Here is an 18,991-nt window from a genome sequence, read left to right as displayed (position 1 = left end):
GGTATGTAAATGCAATGGAATGTCCAGCCGTATAAAGGAATGAAGTTCTGATACACATTACAACATGGATAAACCTTGAAAAAATTATGCTAAGCCAGACACAATAGGACAAATATTGTGTGATTCCACTTATATGAAATATCTAGAATAAGCAAATTTATAGAGACAGAAAGTAGCTTAGGGGTTACCAGGGGCTAGATGGAGGAGGGAATGGGGAGTTAATGCTTAATATGTACAGAGTTCTGTTTGGGGTGATGAAAAGGTTTTGGAAATAGATGGTGGTGATGGTAGCACAACACTGTGAATTTAATTAATACTACCAAAATTGTATACTTAAAAATGGTTAAAATGTCAAATGTTATGTTATATATACTTTTGCCACGGTGAAATTTTTTTAAAATGTAGTTGTGGAAAATTACTAATGTAATTTAGCATGGATTATTTGAGCACTTAGTATATGCAAAACACTGAGGTATTGCAAAACAGTGAAGGGAAACAGGGCAGTGAGTCAGATTTTCTTTCAGGAAGACTAACTTGTAAACAAGCACAAAAAAAATTAATAATAACAGCTATCATTTATTGAGCATCAATGGACTGGAATCTTTACTAACTGGTGTTGCTTAATCCTTATGACTACTTTACCAAGTTTTACAAATGAAGAAATTGAGATTCTGAAAGATTAAGTAATTTTCCCAAAATCACTGAGCTAGAACTAAATAACACAGGTCCGTTTAACCCCAAGACTCATGCTTTTCCCACTATGCTGGGCTGTCTCCAGGCAGAACAGAGTAGAAGTTTTTTAATAACACTTTTCATTTAAACTGCTTGCGAGATTAATAGACATCCTTGAATTCCTCTGCAGATCATACTAAGGCAGTCCACAGCCCACGAACAGTCAGGGCTGGATCACTCAGTACTGCCACCAAGAGTTGAGTTGCATGCTTACCAAGCGTCAGGTTTATTTGTTCTCAAAACAGATTTATGTCTATGTTTGCTTCTTTACTTGTTTTTGAAATTATGTAACTTAATTAAATATTGTATAAACTGGTAAAATATTACGATGACAACAAAGGAAGTTATTTTAATAAAAACTAAATTGAAAACTTTGTAAAGACTTAATAAAGGTGAGCCACCAAATATAATGACTGCTCAATTAGATGTTGGTAAGAAAAATAAGTAAGGTTGGGAAAATCATTAAACAATGGAAAGGATGAGATTTCTTTGAACGTTTCTTTCATTTTCTACCCCACTCTAAAGAATTAAAACTAGAAATCATAGACAAAGCATTATTAGTGTGGTGATGGGTAACTCCAATAATTTTCTGGCTTTTCATCAGAAAATTACTGAATGAATATACATGTACCTGTTTTATTGTGTGTTCAAATAGATTGTTTAAGGTACATATGTGTCATTTTATTCTGACTCCTACTTTTACTTTTTTTCAGGTCACCTCCTCTGTAAGGAAGTGAAGTGTCCTAAATGAAGGACAAATATCCCTGAGAGAGCCCTTCAGAAGTTGTGTGCAAATGTCTTGGCTTTGGAACATAGTGTCCAAAATTTGACTCTCCATTTGCCCAAGTTTCTTTTGGTTCGCCCTAAGCTTTTCAAGTCCTAGGTGGAAATTTGGTTTTCTTTTCTTAGATTTCTCTGTAGCCTCTCAATTTTTAGACTGAGGTGCAGGTGAAAAATCCTCAGTAATGGGGTGGTCTTCAAAACCATGAGAGAAAGAGTCAGCTTTAAACAGTCAGGCAAGACAATCCTATTCAAGTAATATCTTCCCAGACACACTCAGCCACCTGCTGCCACCACGAGTAATTACCCACATCTCCTCCATCCTCCATCCCAATTCCTGGAGAAGTCAGAAACCATGGCTAGAATGCTAAAAGAGGAGGAATAGAAGAGCAGGGCAGGAAACTAGAGAAGACTCCAACCAGCTTCCCACCTGTGCCAGTTTAGATGTATTATGTCCCCCAAAATGCCATTATCTTTGATGCAATCTTATGTGGGCAGACATATGAGTATTCATTAGATTGTAATTCTTTCACTGAGTCTTCCCATGGAGATGTGGACCCACCCACCTGTAGGTGATAACTCTGATTAGATAATTTCCATGGAAGCGTGGCCCTGCCCATTCAGCATGGGCCTTGATTAGTTACTGGAGCACTCTGTAAGCTCAGACAGGAGGAGCGAGCTTGCTACAGCCAAGAGGGACACTGAAGAATGCACAGGAGCTGAAAGAGGAACTGCAGTTTACAGAGACATTTTGGAGACGGCCTTTGAAAGTAGACTTTTGCTCTGGAGAAGCTAAGAGAGGACAAACGCCCCAAGAGCAATTGAGAGTGATATTTTGAAGAGAAGCTGAAGCCTAGAGAGGCCATTTGGAAACCAGAACTCCAAAGCAGATGCCAGCCATGTGCCTTCCCAGCTAACAGAGGTTTTCCAGACACCATCAGCCATCCTCCAGTGAAGATACCCGATTGTTGATGCATTACCTTGGACACTTTATGGTCTTAAGACTGTAACTGTGTAACCAAATAAACCTCCTTTTATAAAAGCCAATCCATTTCTGGTGTTTTGCATTCTGGCAGCATTAGCAAGCTAGAACACCGCCCCCCTCTCCCACTGTACTCTTCCAGCCTGCTATTGATCTGATCTGAAGAAAAAGTCTCAACTTTAAATCAAATTCATAATTTTGTTTTCTGCATGGGTCTGGGCATTTTAGGTATTGAATTGAGATACTGAATTCTGACTTAAAGTTATTATATGACTTTTATTACCTAAGAATTACTCCCACCACCACCAAAAAATCATGGGATCAGCTGTTTGATCAAGGAGCAAAGAAAGAACAAGCCCACTAAACCAATTTAATGACTTGATGGCAAAGGAAGGTCTTTTATGATCACATCCCATGTTACTTGATCTGATGGCAACACGTCAATACTATGTCTAGCAGAAATTCTTATACATTTCTGGTATTTGAATGACACCTCAGATTTCTAGGACTAATGTGGATTTTTTCCCCCATGGGTATATTCTGTGGGCCATTTCACTGTGGATTTTAGAAGAGAACTCATGCTCGCTCCACCATGCTTGCCAAGGGGCAACCACTTCTGAAGCCCACATGTGACCTTTATAGTTAGAAAATGGTATGCAAAATTATAACTTGGGTTCTTCTGGACTTTTTTGTGGCTTCCTCAAATTTCTTTAGAAAAGTATCAGCACTAGTTGCTCTGAAAGATAATCTAGTTCTCTGTGGTTTTACATGAACACCACAGCCCCATGTATATGGTCCCTAGTGTTCTATTTGTGGGTCTACCCCAGGTCCTTGGCTTCCTCTCCAGTCAGCTGGGATGAGAAAGGGAAAGGTTGTGGGCCAGGCCTGGAAATGACATACAACACCTCTGCCCATGCACCATTATCTGGAACTCAGCCGCATGGCCACATCTGGCTGCAAGGGAAGCTGGGACATGCAATCCAGGTGTGTGATGGGAAGAGGAAATGGGTTTGTGAGTATGCTGGTTTGGATGTGTTTTGTCCCCCAAAAACAGCCATGATTTTTTTTTTTTTTTTCTGAATGACTCAAAGCCTTTATTCTAAATTGCTATGATATATAGGCTCCTTAATTGGAAATTTATTTATTTGTTTGTTTGTTTATTTTAAAACTGGATTTCCTGGGGACTTCCTGTTTGTTTGTTTTTAATTAAATTCCATTTTATTGAGATATATTCACATACTATACAATCATTCTTGGTGTACAATCAACTGTTCACATTACCATCATATAGTTGTGCATTCATCACCCCAATCTATTTTTGAACATTTTCCTTACACCAGAAAGAATCAGAATAACAAAAAAAAAAAAAAAGGAAAAAGGAACACCCAAATCATCCCCCCCATCCCACCCTATTTTTCATCTAGTTTTTGTCCCAGTTTCTCTGCTCATCCATCCATACACTGGAATAAAGGGAGTGCAATCCACAAGGTTTGCACAATCACACTGTCACCCCTTGTAATCTACACTGTTATAAATTGTCTTCCAAGAGTCAAGCCTACTGGGTTGCAGTTTGATAGTTTTAGGTATTTACTTCTGGCTATTCTAATACCTTAAAACCTAAAAAGTGTTATCTATATAGTGCGTAAGAATGCCCACCAGAGTGACCTCTCGACTCCATTATTTCATTTCATTTCACATCACCCTCTTGGTCAAGAAGATGTTTTCAGTGCCATGATGCTGGGTCCAGATTCATCCCCGGGAGTCATATTCTGCATTGTCAGGGAGATTTATACCCCTGGGAACCAGGTCCCACATAGTGGGAGGGCAGTGAGATCACCTGCCAAGGTGGCTTAGTTAGAGAGAGAGGGTCACATCTGAGCAACACAGAGGCACTCAAGGGGAGACTCTTAGGCACAATTATAATCAAGGTTAGCCTTTCCTTTGCAGTAACAAGCTTCATAGGGGCAAGCCCCAAGATAGAGGGCTCAGTTTCAGTGGCTGAGAGATTTCAAATGGAGTCGAGAGGTCGCTCCAGTGGGCATTCTTATGCACTATATAGAATATACATTTTATGTTTTAAGGTATTAGAATAGCTAGAAGTAAATACCTGAAACTATCAAACTGCAACCCAGTAGGCTTGACTCTTGAAGACAAGGGGTGACAGTGTGATTGTGAAAACCTTGTGGATCGCACTCCCTTTATCCAGTGTATGGATGGATGAGTAGAGAAATGGGGACAAAAACTAAATGAAAAATAGGGTTGGATGTGGGGGATGATTTGGGTGTTCTTTTTTACTTTTATTTTTACTTTTTTACTCTTGTTGATGCTTTAGCTTGGACACTTTTATGGTCATAGAACTGTAAATTTGTGGCCAAATAAACACCTTTTATAAAAGCCAGTCCATTTCTTGTGTTTTGCCTAATGGCAGCATTAGCAAAACTAGAACAGTATTTAACAAATCTCTGCCACAAAAAGCATATTGAAGTTTTAGTAACTGGCAATTGTAATAAATATTAAGACATAAATAATATTCACAGAATAATTCTATTAATTCTATTAGCCATTTTCTAAAGAATATAGAAGTGTGACAAATGCACCCTTTAGCCAAATGCCTAGTGGCCAATTGTTACAATCAATATGTGGGCAACGCCAACAGTCCTAATCACAGAATGAGCTTCTGAAATACCAGAATCAATCTGAAATTTTATTCATAATAAATAAAATTATTATTTTACTGAAATATTCAGTCATGGTTTAACTTTATATTTAAATGAATTAATTATAAATGTTCAACATTATAATAATTCATCAGCATATCAGCTGCTAGATTATTCCAGAGGTCATTATTGCACTATCAGTCAGTTGAAGTAAGAAGGTGTATTTATTATTTCAAGAGTAACATTGTGTTTTTCTTTGATACCAACTTAACTTCAATAGGACACATAAACTATGTTCCTATACTCCTCCATTCCTCCACTTTTATGTAGTTCTTGTCAAAAATTACATATTTTACATTGAGTCCAAAACCACTGATTTATCATTTGCTTAGGTTTTTATATTCTTCATATGTAACCATATTGCCAAAGACAAACTATTTCACCATGTATTGTAAACAACACTTTTCCCCAGACCTACCATACAGCTTTTGTGACACACTGTTTGCTGGTTGCAATAAAAATTACAGAGTTGCACCAAAGTCAGACAAAAAGCAGATGACCTTATTTTTAATTCTTATTATAAAAACAGTGCAAAAAACAAAAATAACCCCCCAAAATCAATAAAGCAAAAATAAAAATTAAAAAACACCAATAAACCTATTCATCTAGAAATAATTACTGGCCTGTGTTAAAATTTTGAAATATCTTTGAAATATGTCACACACGCTGTTTAATAACTTTTTTTTTACTTAAACCATATATTGGAAATATCTTTTCATGTAAATAAAATACACTTCTGCAACATTAAAAAAAAAAAGAGTAACATTGTGTAATATTTCATGGTGATCATGAAAGTTAATTTTAATCACTAATTTTTTGCACAAAGATGATTATAAAGAACTTTAAGAGAGCTAAGTATGGTTGGTAATAGGTTGAAAGTTAATAAAAATATTAATGAAGAGGGCATTCACTAGATAACTTTAGGAAGACCATTATGTTGAGTCAACAGATATACATAAGAATTCAGATTATGATCTTAAACAGAATAAAAGAGTTGTACTTAACTCTTTTAAAGTTCTTGCAATATTAAATACACTTTTATAGTTTGACTGACTGATAGAATTTCTATGAATACAGATTATGAGAAGATTTTCACTCCAAGCTACATCTAGTAGCTATCCAGATACCGAAAATAATCTGAGTGGCATGTCTTGATCATACGACTGATGTTGATGCCCTGAGTGAATATGATGGTAATCTATGCTGTTACAAAATTATTCATCTAGCACAAGGTCAGGGATGGCCACAATAACATTGAAATGAGCACTTGACTGTGGCTTTCCAAAGGCCAAGGCCAAAGCCACAGAGTGAATTTTTGAAAAATATCTTGGGCAAATTCCTATCATGGTTTACCCTTAAAATACTTATTAAATATATCTTATCTTTTCCATGCCTTCTAATAAGATTCCTGCATAGAACAGGCATGTCTATCTGCTGATGTTTACCATGTATATCTTTCTCATTTCCTATGTTCAGTTTGAGGTTGCTGATACATCCTAGTCCTTGCCAGTCTCTTCTTTGCGGGACTGGATCCCAATCTCCACATCCTGGACCTCTGTTTGGGGTCCTTCTTGGAATATAACATGGCTCCACCTCCATCCTGAATCATCTTCCCCCTCTGGGCTCTCACGGCTGAGCCCTGCTCAGAGAATGGATGGACCTCTGAAAACATTTAATTACCTGAAACATTTCTGGACATGGCCTCACACAGCCCAGTTTTCCCTATGAAGGAAGACTCTGCACTCTTGATTATTTCTGCTACTGCTGCTCCTTACCTTGCCTCCTACCCAACCCTGCTCTCATCACCATTCGGCCATCCATCCGTCTGTCAGAGGAGGCAGTGCTACTCAACTCATTGAATCATTTGGCCATAGTAGACATTTTCCTCTTTCACTTATTTCCCTAAGGAACAAGAACAAACCCATACCCAAGGTTTCTCCTACTGAGAGGGAGATTTGTTGTTCAGCTCAAGGATCAAGGGACATAAAATAAGGATGCCCCAAAAAGCATACAGTTACTTTTATCAAAATATCAGGCGAATGAGATTGAGCATGCTTTAGTCACATGCATGGCAGTAGTTATACAATTATTTTGCTAAAGGTTTCTATTTTTCCATGTGTCCATATGGGAGGCCTGTTTTATAGTTTTAAAAAGTGGCCACTCCCTCTCTCTCTAGCTAAGCCAACTTGGCAGGTGAAATCACTGCCCTCCCCTTTACGTGAGACCTGACACCCAGGGGAGTAAATCTCCCTGGCAACGTGGAATATGACTTCCAAGGAGGAATGTAGACCCGGCATCGTGGGATGGGGAACATCTTCTTTACCAGAAGGGGGATTGGAAAGGAAATGAAATAAGCTTCAGTGGCAGATTCCAAAAGGAGCCCAGAGGTCACTCTGGTGGGCACTCTTACGCACAATATAGACAGCCCTTTTTAGGTTCTAATGAATTGGAATAGCCAGCAGTAAATACCTGAAACTATCAAACTACACCCCAGAACCCATGAATCTTGAAGACGACTGTATAAAAATGTAGCTTATGAGGGATGACAATGTGATTGGGAAAGCCATATGGACCACACACCCCTTTGTCCAGTGTATGAATGGATGAGTAGTAAAATGGGGGCAAACAACAATAACAACAACAAAAGGCACCCAGTGTTCTTTTTTACTTTAATTTTTCTTTTTCACTTTAATTTTTATTCTTATTATTTTTGTGTGTGGTAATGAAAATGTCAAAAATTAATTTTGGTGATGAATGCAGAACTATATAATGGTACTGTAAACAACTGAATGTACACTTTGTTTTGTATGACTGCATGGTATGTGAATATATCTCAATAAAAATGAATTAAAAAAAAAAGTGACCAGTAAGATCAGCTTAACTTCAAACAAGCTCAACCCCTTTACCTCTTATCATCTGTACTGTTCTAAGCAAGTTATTAAATCTCTCTGTGCTTCAGTTGTCCCATCTGTAAAATGTGACTGACTCAGCCAAGCCCTTAATTCCCTGTTTGTCTAGGATTCAATGAAATGATGTATGTAAAGCACTCAGCGAAGTGTTAGCCATCGGTTTTCCATCTTTCTTTCTGCCTATCCCTTTCTCACCTGTACTTTCTTCTCTTTAGAAGCTCAACAACCTGGGGTCACCTTGAGCTTCCCTGGGAGACAAATCTCTTTGACCTCTTTTTTGTTATTAGAGAAGTGTTAAGTTTAGAGAAGTGGTAAGTTTACAGAAAAATCATGCAGAAAAACAGAGTTCCCATATACCCCCCCACCACTCATGGACTTTTCCATCCTCAAGAGGGATGAGCTGGCTCGAGTCTGGAACAGACTAGCCCATTCCATTTGGACTTCATCAGCCACTTCTCCTGATTGTGCAACCTTGACATCTCTCCCGTGGCTGGCTAGGTAGGGACGTTCTGAGACTCGACATTGACTTGGCTTTGGCTAGCGAGCTCCACAGCACAGCATTTAGAATTTTTCTTTCCTGTCACCACCAGGTGGTGCTCTTTCCCAGAACACAATAAAGCGCTTCCTCTTTTCTCAGTCGGTTGAAAATGTGCAACCCTCTAATTATTATTCTTGTTATTTTTGTGTGTGTGCTAATGAAGGTGTCAGGGATTGATTTAGGTGATGAATGTACAACTATGTAATGGTACTGTAAACAATCGAAAGTACAATTTGTTTTGTATGACTGCGTGGTATGTGAATATATCTCAATAAAATGATGATAAAAAAAAAAAGAAAAAAAAAAGAAAATGTGCAACCACTGACTCAGAATCCGTGTACCCAGGTTAGGTAATCCTACCCTGCTGTCTTCCGGGACTCACTACAACACCTGGTACTTTTCTCAGAAGCCTATGCTGGCGGGGATGGGGTGGAGCCACACATGTTTTTTGTGTGGTTTTGGCAGCAGTGGAGCGGTTATTGCCTGAGTTGTCTGCCTTGCTAAGCTGTCCCCTTCATAGTCCTCTGGCTAGGGGGGCAGGCTTTTCGGCGGGTGGAGTGTGTTTTTTTGTCTGTGCCTTTCGGTGTTTCCAGGTTGCCAGCTTCTGGGAAACAGGAGACAAACTCAGTCACCGTAACTCATCACCGTCTTAGTCCTCGAGTCTGCTTTCTTCTCTCAGCCTTTCAGAATCTTATGTTTGTTTTATAAATAATGTCCAGGGTTTCTAATTGTACTTAGCGAGAGGAATATGGAAAAGTATGTTTGCTCTATTTTCCCAGGAGTGGAAGTCTTGGTTGTGTATTCAGAAGGGGCTTGCCAGGCAGAATATGGTTTTGATGGGAAGCAAAGAGGGCTGACAGGAACTTCCAGTTGTTAGGCTCTGTTTCAAGTAAAATATAAATGTCCTCATATTTTAAACCACTGTCCAAAGTCTTGAGGACTTTGCAACAATCCACAAGAAATGAGGACCTGGGCTTGTACGGTAGCCCTGGGGCAGAGATGAGTGGGATTGAATGAAATATTCAGGAGTCTAAAAAAGGCAGGAAAGAGCAATTAAAGCAAGTTTTATTTTGTTCTTGACAGATGTTTGCAATAGGTGTTCAATGTGGTCAATTGTAGAACAGAACTACTTCATCCAGGTTCTTTTGTCTGGTACAAGTGCAGATTTGTGATTTGTCAAGGATGAAACAGGCACCTATTTTTGTGGTTGGACTGTATCCTAGTGGGTATGTATTTTGTGGGGAATAGAGAACTGTCCTTTTTAAAATTTGACATGGTTTCACTGAGGGCCCAGCCAAAAAGGACCTCCTTACCTGTTGCATTAATAAGGTTAAACTCAACTAGCAAGCATCAGGAGCAAATAGAATAGTATTTTGAAATGTTCTGAAAATAAGATTCCTCAAACCCCTTAAATTTTGAATTTAGTCAGGTCTTTGTCTTGTAAGAGTTTGGTTTTCTGGAAGTGAATAAGGATATTTTAATTTTTCTTTATTTCATAGTTAAATGATGAGTGCTGTGGACATCAAAATAAAATGTAAAAACAACAAAAAAGCAAGATGTCACAAGAAGAACAATTTTACGTGTGGTTTCAGTAAAGGAAACACAATTCACATCTTGAGACTTTAAATGTTCAACTCTGCAGGTGAGTTGGTTTATTATTATTTTTTTTTCTGAAAGAATCTTGCTTTGTTGGCACCTTTCCATTTTCTTTAATTTGTCTATCATAATACCTTTCCAAAGCCTACAACTGGCAGTTCCTGGGTTACTGTGGAAGCTGAATGACAACATCTGGGATCCTGGGACTTTCCTTCTTCCATTTTTAGAAAGTTGACTTTTTTCGAATGTGTTTTCTCATGGTCACAACATGGTTTTCATCAGTGCAAACATCACAGCCTTTCCTGGCCATGAAGAGACAAGAAGGAAGGGAGGGGAAAAAAAGGGACTTACTCCTCATTTGCTTTATCATTAGAGAGGAAAATCTTTCTCAGAGATCCCAGGGGACATCCCCTGGTCTTTGCAAGAACTGGTCAACTGGCCAACCCTGCCTGCAGGATGACTGGGGCATCACTATTTGGTAAAGCCACACTGTTCCTGGCTGACTTAGACCAGGGGTTCTCATCAGGGTCATATTGCCCATCCAGGGGCTACTGGAAATGGGAGGGGGGCACCTTCAGTTGTCAGATGCCTAGAGAGATGCTATTGGCATATGGTGGGTTGGTCTAAGGATACTAAATGTCCTAAGATGCACAGAAGACTTGCACACAACAAAAGATGTGACCTACCCAAAATACCAATAGCACGCTTGTTAACAAATATTGGCTTATATCAGCCATAATTCATTCCCTGGCCAAAGATATTATGACATAAGCAAAAATCAAGGGACTAGAAGCAAGGAAGAAGAAGAACAAGGCTGTTGGGTTGGCTCCCAGCAGGGTCTACCACAGTGAAGGTTGGAAGGAGTGAGGCAAGACTTACTCATACTGACACAGTGAATCCTTTTCAGAGAGCTGCTGTTATTTTCACTAAATGGGTTACAAGGGGAAAAAATTACAGCAGTCAGGATTGGGAAATTTTCTTCAAATGCTTTCTTTATTTTTCCTAATGAAAGGATTTCCAAGGAACCAGACAAGCTTGTTTTCAAGATCAAATGACCCTGAGCTACCCATCCATAGCTTTGTTATCTCTGCTGACTAATGGATGCCCCCTGTCCCCACCAAGGAGTGTGGGATGTCGAAAGCCCTAGCTATACAGCACAATTTGAGGGATTAAAAATCTCCTTTGTAGACCCTGTACTTGATATACTGTGGCAGGTATTTAGTAAATGTTTCTTAGGTTTATGATGAATATATTGATTTAAAACAAGAAGTCTGGAAAATTGTTCAGCATTATGTTCAAGGAGATGAGGACAATGAAATAGCATATTTTAAATTATAAGTACTAGTGAAAATAATGATAGCAATCTAACTAAATTAAACAAAAAATTTTTTAGCATACCAGTGCAAGTGGAGTTCTTTGTGTCCCCAAAGAAAATGAAGATTAAACATCATTAGCTTCTGTTATGGTTAAGGTATCTAGATGTTAGTTAAATCTGAAAGTTTACACACATTGGGTTTACAGGTGAATGGGTGACAGTTTGAAAGTAAAAAGGAAATCTCTGTGTTTGACACAGAATAAGCTAAATAATGGTGTCTCTAGGCTAATTACTAAAGATGAACTGGAGTTAACATGGTAAGGAAAGTGGGAAGAACATTCTAGACAGAAAGAATGGAATGAGCTTGTTTCACAAGCTCAAGAGTCTTGTGAAACAGCATGATGTGTGCAGGGTCATCATCACACAAGCTCTGAGCTAGGAGAGTGTTGGCAAGTCACTATCAACTTCTCCAACCCACCAATTCTGGACATCTCTAGGCTCCCTGAACTTCTTGGGTGCCACATAGCAAAGGCCAGACTCACTGCAAATGTTTTTTCTTTTTATTTCTGGCCTCCATCTTCTCAGTCATTTCTTAGGTAACTCCTAAATCAAAGTAGTAGGAATATAAGCTATAGGCTAAGTCGTAGGTTTATGGGGAAGAAGTGGCCAATTTATTTAATGTCAACCTAACTCAATTGCACATACTATTTACAACAGTAATATGTAAGTGACTTTTGCCATATACTGATATCTTATTTGAAAGGGTAGCTTGAAGCTGGTAGGGCATTGATACTGAGGGCTGTGCTAACTCTAACTGAGGTGCTCAGTAAATACTTTTTGCTCATAGTTTCCTAAAGTTTTTTTGGAATAATGAATTTTTCTAGTATTATGTTAGATTTGCACTAGTAGTCATTCTCTTTTTCCTGTATTTTCTGTAAACCAGAGGTACATATTATCAGGTTGTCCCACTATTACTTATAACAAATTGGAGCACTTGTTTCAGCTGGTGACCACCAGATGGCTCTGCTATAAAGGTGTTTTTTCTTCTAGACACTTAGATAAACTGTGGGGTGATGTGCCAGTCTGAATGTATTATGTCCCCCCAAACGCCATTATCTTTGATGTAATCTTGTGGGGGCAGACCTATCAGTGTTAATTAGATTGTAATTCTTTGAGTAGTTTCCATGGAGATGTGCTCCACCCAACTGTGGGTGATGACTCTGATTGGATAACTTTCATGGAGGTGTTGGCCTACCCATTCAGGGTGGGTCTGAAATAAATTACTGGAGCACTATATAAGATCAGACAGAAGGAGCAAGCTGCTACAGCCAAGAGGGACACTTTGAAGAATGCACTGGAACTGAGAGAGGAGGTTCGGCTTACAGAGACATTTTGGAGACGGCCTTTGAAAGCAGACTTTTGCTCCCGAGAAGCTAAAAGAGGACAAATGCCCCAAGAGCAACTGAGAGTGACATTTTGGAGAGAAGCTGAGGCCTAGAGAGGAACGTCCTGGGAGAAAGCCATTTTAAAACCAGAATTCTGGAGCAGACACCAGCCACATGCCTTCCCAGCTAACAGAGGTTTTCCGGACACTATTGGCCATCCTCCAGTGAAGGTACCCGATTGTTCATGCATTACCTTGGACACTTTATGGCCTTAAGACTGTAACTGTGTAACCAAATAAACCTCCTTTTATAAAAGCCAATCTATTTCTGGTGTTTTGCACTCCGGCAGCATTAGCAAACTAGAACAGGTGATACTTGGGCGCCACACAAATTTTCCACTTCCCAGTAATCTTTTACCTAAAGGTTTAAAGTCCCATTGAAAATCCTTGCTTGAATCAATTATTTCACTGGGGTTTGCATGATGGTTATTTTCTAATTGTACCATTTATTCTAAATTTATTAGCTGGCATCCTGTAAAGAAGAGTTTTTCCTCATCAACTGGGGATAAACCAGTCATCCTTTTTAAAAAGGCAGGGTAAAATGCTATTTTTTCCTTTGTTAATCAATTTTCAGAGTAAGAAGTTGGTGTAACAGTCACCAGAAATGATGGAAAAAAATAGTTTTTCCCCTCTCTCCCTTTGAGTATAACTAAAGTCATAGATATTTTTAATTCAGTATTTATAATCAATTATAATCATTTTCTTTTTGATACTCAAATTGCCCTAAAATTGGCCTGTGGAAGACCCTTCAAGTAGGCTCCTGAGTACTTTTAAAATTTACTTGAAGTAAAATTTGCACACACAAAAATGTAATCATTTTAATGGTACTGTTTGATAAAATTTTGAAAAACATACATACTTGGGTATTCACTACCCTAATCATGACATAGAACATTTTTATCTCACCTACAAGTTCCTTCATGCCCCTTTCCAGTCAATTCCTTCCCCCCCTTCCCATAACAGCCAACCAGTGATTTGATTTCTATCATTATACATTGCTTTTGCTTGTTCTCCTATGCCCTGTTGACATACCCTCATTAGCCTAAGGAATTTCTTAGCATTCTGGCACAAAACAAAATGTCGCAGACTCATCTTGTACTTTCCTTGCCCCCAAACCAGAATCAGCCAATTCTCCAGGAGCTTTGGATCTTTTTAGTGGGAAATGGAAATTAGAGACTGTGCTGATTTGAATCTGTTATGTACCCTATACAAAGTCATGTTCTTTAATGCAATCTTGAGGGGGCAGACTAATTGTGGGTGGGACCTTTTGATTTGGTTGTTTCCGTGGAGATGTGACCCACCCAATTGAGGGTGGGAACTTGGACCAAGTTATTTCCATGGAGGTGTGACCCTGCCCATTCAAGGTGGGTGATAATTAGTTTACTGGAGTCCTTAAGAGAGCTCACAGAGAAAGAGGGCTCTCAGAGCTGACACAGACCCAGACATCTGGAGATGCTAAGAGATGAAGTACAGAGTTTGTCCCGGAGAAGCAAAGTGAGAACCCATAGCTGTCTAAGGAGAAAGACACTGAAATTAGAAGCTGAAAGTAATGCAACCTGGGAGCAAAGGACCAGCAGACGCCAGCCATGTGCCTTCCCAGCTGACAGAGATATTCTGTATGCCACTGGCATTTCTTCAGTGAAGGTATCCTTTTGTTGACGCCTTACTTGGGATGCTTTTATGGCCTTAGAACTGTGTACGTGTAAACTATTAACCCCCTTTATAAAAGCCAATCCATTTCTGTTATTTTGCATTCTGGCAGCCTTAGCAAACTGGAACAGAAACTAAAATCTTGGTGCTAGGTGTGTTCTTATTACTGTATTGTGACCAACTATTCTGATTTGCCCAGGACAGTAGGTCAACTGACTGCTTCTAAGCCCTTGAAGTGCACAGAATTAGGAAATATATTTTTATAATCATATGTTCAAGTTTATATTTCCAACTTAAACTTAGTATTGTTTTTCTGATGTTTGATTCTGTACTTGGATCTAATTTTCTCTTATATTGAAATTCTTTACACATAATGATGCTAAAATATTAGTGTTATCCTACGATGTAGTTTCAAAACCACATAATGATATTACCGTTAGTTATAAACCAGTGAATGCAGCCAAAGATTCCTTAGAATATATCCCACCAAAGTATATACTGTGAGAGTGAGTATGGTTAAAAAGAGAAGTCTATCTGGTGGACATTCTTACGCTCTATATAGATAACACTTGTTAGGTTTCAATATATTGGACTAGCTAGAAGTAAATACCTGAAACTACCAGACTCTAACCCAGTAGCCTTGACTCTTGAAGATGATTGTATAACAATATAGCTTACAAGGGGTGACAGTGTGATTGTGAAAACCTTATGGATCATACTCCTTTTATCCAGTGTATGGATGGATGAGTGGCAAAATGGGGACAAAACCTAAATGAAAAATAGAGTGGGATGGTGGGGGGTGATTTGGGTGTTCTTTATTTTTATTTTTTATTATGATTCTGATTCTTTCTGGTGTAAAGAAAATGTTTAAAAATAGATTGGGGTGGTGCCGGGGAAGATGTAGCTGCCTCTTCTCCGAACCACCCCTTTGCCTCCGGACTTCTCTGGGGCCAGCAGCCGCCCGACCAGGGGCCCAGGGCCGCGGGCTCAGGCGACGACCATGGGCTCCGTGTCCAACCAGCAGTTTGCAGGTGGCTGCACCAAGGCGGCGGAGGAGGCGCCGGAGAACGCGGCCGGGGAGGCCGGGGAGCCGCAGCTGCTGCACGGTGCCGGCATCTGTAAGTGGTTCAACGTGCGCATGGGGTTCGGCTTCCTGTCCATGACCGCCCGCGCCGGGGTCGCGCTCGACCCCCCTGTGGACGTCTTTGTGCATCAGAGTAAGTTGCACATGGAGGGCTTCCGGAGCCTGAAGGAGGGTGAGGCAGTGGAGTTCACCTTTAAGAAGTCTGCCAAGGGCCTGGAATCTATCCGTGTCACTGGACCTGGTGGGGTGTTCTGTATTGGGAGTGAGAGACGGCCTAAGGGGAAGAACATGCAGAAGCACAGATCAAAAGGAGACAGGTGCTACAATTGTGGAGGTCTAGACCATCATGCCAAGGAATGCAAGCTGCCACCCCAGCCCAAGAAATGTCACTTCTGCCAAAGCATCAGCCATATGGTGGCCTCATGTCCACTGAAGGCCCAGCAGGTGCCCAGCTCACAGGGAAAGCCCTCCTACTTTCGGGAGGAAGAAGAAGAGATCCACAGCCCTGCCCTGCTCCCAGAGGCCCAGAATTGAGCCTACAGTGCGTGGGGGCAATCCTTTTGTGATTAGGAAGTTCCAAGGAGCAGGCATCAATCGGCAGAGTGGAGAAAGTGGGAGAGGGTGGGTAGGGGGCAGCTGGCACTGCCATTTATCTCAGGCTGGGGTCCATAGGATCACCCTCTCTTCCATCTTGGTGTGGGAGGGGGTGAGGCAAAGGAATTCCAACCATGCTCTATCCAAATACATGTGAGGGCTTTCAGGAGAAATACCCTTAGAGCCTGCACGATATACTCTAGAATCTCTCATTTTATGACAGTGGCCTGGACAGGGAAGTTTTCTTTTGAAAGAGGATTTATAAAATTTCTCATGCCAGAGTGAAAAGATGAGAGCAGTTTGATGGACCCAACGCAGGAGCCAATACATTCTGTGGGAGGGAATCTCAGGGGTGGAACAGGGTTTTTCCATGTCTTGTCTCATAACCCTCTCTTGAGTCAGGGTGCTGGGAACTATCCTAAGCAGTGGGTTGTGATGACAGGCAAAAGGGATGGTTGGTGGGACACCTGCAGACCAACTGCTCCTAAGCTCACTACCCCATTCTGGGCCAATACAATTTTATTTATTTGCTCCCTTGGATAACTGCACCTTGGGTCCCACTTTCTCCAGGATGCCAACTGCACTAGCTGTGTGCGAATGACGTATCTTGTGCATTTTAACTTTTTTTTTTGTAATATAAATATCTGGTTTTGTATTTTTGTATATTTTAATCTAAGGCCCTCATTCCTGCACTGTGTTCTCAGGTACATGAACAATCTCAGGGATAAGTCAGCAGCAGCTCCAGGTCTGCACAGCAGGAATACTTTTTTATTTTGTTGCTTTATCACCACAAAGAACAACTACTTGAACAACCTCATTTTTGCCAATTAGAGCTGGCTTTTCTGCCATAGTGTCCTCTTGAAATCCCTCCCTTTATGGGAGACTGTTTTAATTGGGTGGCCCCATGACTTGATCTCCTACTGGAAGATTGGAAATTAGTTTAAGTGGGAAGATGGTGCAGAGAGGTTAGGAGAAGCTTGACCAGGTTAGAGGTCAAGAGAAGAAGCCAAGATTAGGTGAGAGTTACCAATATATGTAATAAGGGATTCCTGTTTCCTTAATCCATATGTTGGTAATCTCTTAATCATAGGGCACAGGACTTGGCTTGGGACACCAGATCCATCCTTCTCTGGATTAGGCTGGGCCTGCCATGCACAGTGGGTGTGTGGGTGTGTATGTGTCCAAGGATGGATGTATGAAGCAAAGACTAAAATTCTTAACCTTTCAAATGTCTGGACTTTTCCTGCTTGGCTTCCAAAGAGACCATCAGTGAAGGCTTCTTCGTGGGACCCAGAGCCAATGTCCTACCCTGCTGCAGTACTGATTATAGTGTCACAGTAGCTAAAGGAGAAAGGGGGTTTCGTTTACATGTTGTGGGATCACTGCAAACCTACCTCACTGTGTTGAAACGGGGCAAATGCAATAGAACGCATTGGGTGATGTGTGTCTGATCCTGGGTTCTTGTCTCCCCCAAATGCTGCCCCCCTCTAGTTATTGTATTTGTCTGGGCTTTGTAGAACTTCACGAGTCGCTGATTTGGTGATTGCTAGGTGGCCTAATTTGTGTAAATATAATGTGTTGGTCTTTCTTCATGTTCTTTTGGGGTTTTTATTGTTTACAAACTTCTTTTTTTTTTTTTTTTTTTTTTGTGAAAGAAAAATAGCCAAAGCATCTTTGACAAAAGATTCTGCACCAGGCAAAAAGATCTGAAACATGCTTGGGAGCCACTCTTTGAAGTGGGGATCTTGAACTATCCTTTCTTTTGTGTTCTCCTTCCCTTATTTCCAATTTTGGACTAGACCTTCTGTACTAAAAACTTACCCCATTGCCCCTTTCCCTTTCCAGTTCCCTCTCCCCAACCCCCCATACACATAATTTTGGGGTTATCTCCACAACTCTTCAACGACTTATGCAGAAGACCTGAGGAATCTAGGAACCCTCCATCCCTCATTCCCAACCTTCTGAATTAAGACCATTCCTTGATGTGATTCATGCCAAAAGTTTAATGCTGCTGTACTTGGATTGACCAAACCTACTTAATCCTAGGATAGAGAGAAACAATGGGTGTGTGTGTGGGGGTGGTGGTTCCATGTAGAAAGTGGAAGTAAGAGATTCAAAGAGGGAAGATGAATGTATATCCAAGTCACTCAGGAACTTTTATGCAGGTGCAAGAAACTTATGTCAAAGTGGCCACACGATTGTTTAACAGGAGACGGAAGAATGTAACTCCATGTTTACTGCTAGAAACCAAAGCTTTGTGGAATCTTGAATTTATGGGGATGAAGGGAGGGTAGGAAAGCGTATACCTGTCTGTTCCCTAATCCCTTCCCTCATTCCTGAACTGCAGGAGACTGAGCCCCCTTGGGCTTTGATGACACTATCACTGGGAACGTTTATCTGATGGTTGATTTTGTACTGGGTATTTCCCCTTCTGCTATCATTTTGTAACACATGCTGACCCTTTCCCCTTCCCCATTTTTTCTGGGATAATACAATGAATAAATAAAGACTTATTGGTACCGAAAAAAAAAAAAAAAAAAAAAAAAGATTGGGGTGATGAATGCACAACTATAGGATAGCACTGTGAACAGCTGATTGTACACCATGGATGACTGTATGATATGTGAATATATCTCAATAAAACTGAATT

At 40.2% G+C, this 18,991-nt stretch overlaps 2 protein-coding genes across 4 annotated transcripts in view; both read left to right on the top strand.

The window, feature by feature from the left end:
• Nucleotides 1-9,167: 9,167 nt before the first annotated feature.
• LOC119519873 (WT1 associated protein) overlaps nt 9,168-18,991 on the top strand; it is a 50,439-nt gene continuing 40,615 nt past the window's right edge. Inside the window, exons 1-2 of one of the 3 annotated variants that reach the window (XM_037817618.1) lie at nt 9,168-9,414; nt 9,742-10,300. In XM_037817618.1, the coding sequence (XP_037673546.1) occupies nt 10,285-10,300 (16 nt within the window). In that variant the 5' untranslated portion in view covers nt 9,168-9,414; nt 9,742-10,284. Of the gene's footprint in view, nt 10,301-18,991 lie in introns of all 3 variants that reach the window. The other 2 variants (XM_037817617.1, XM_037817620.1) reach the window with 2 other exon arrangements.
• On the top strand, nt 15,507-16,372 carry LOC119519874 (protein lin-28 homolog A-like). Its single transcript, XM_037817622.1, has one exon. It carries the CDS (start codon nt 15,664-15,666, stop codon nt 16,279-16,281), a length of 618 nt encoding a protein of 205 aa, XP_037673550.1. The 5' UTR covers nt 15,507-15,663; the 3' UTR covers nt 16,282-16,372.

Source organism: Choloepus didactylus, chromosome 24, assembly GCF_015220235.1.
Source record: "Choloepus didactylus isolate mChoDid1 chromosome 24, mChoDid1.pri, whole genome shotgun sequence".
In the NCBI taxonomy this organism is placed as follows: domain Eukaryota; kingdom Metazoa; phylum Chordata; class Mammalia; order Pilosa; family Megalonychidae; genus Choloepus; species Choloepus didactylus.
Note: the sequence above shows the minus strand (reverse complement) of the source record. Positions and strands in the feature narration are given on the sequence as shown.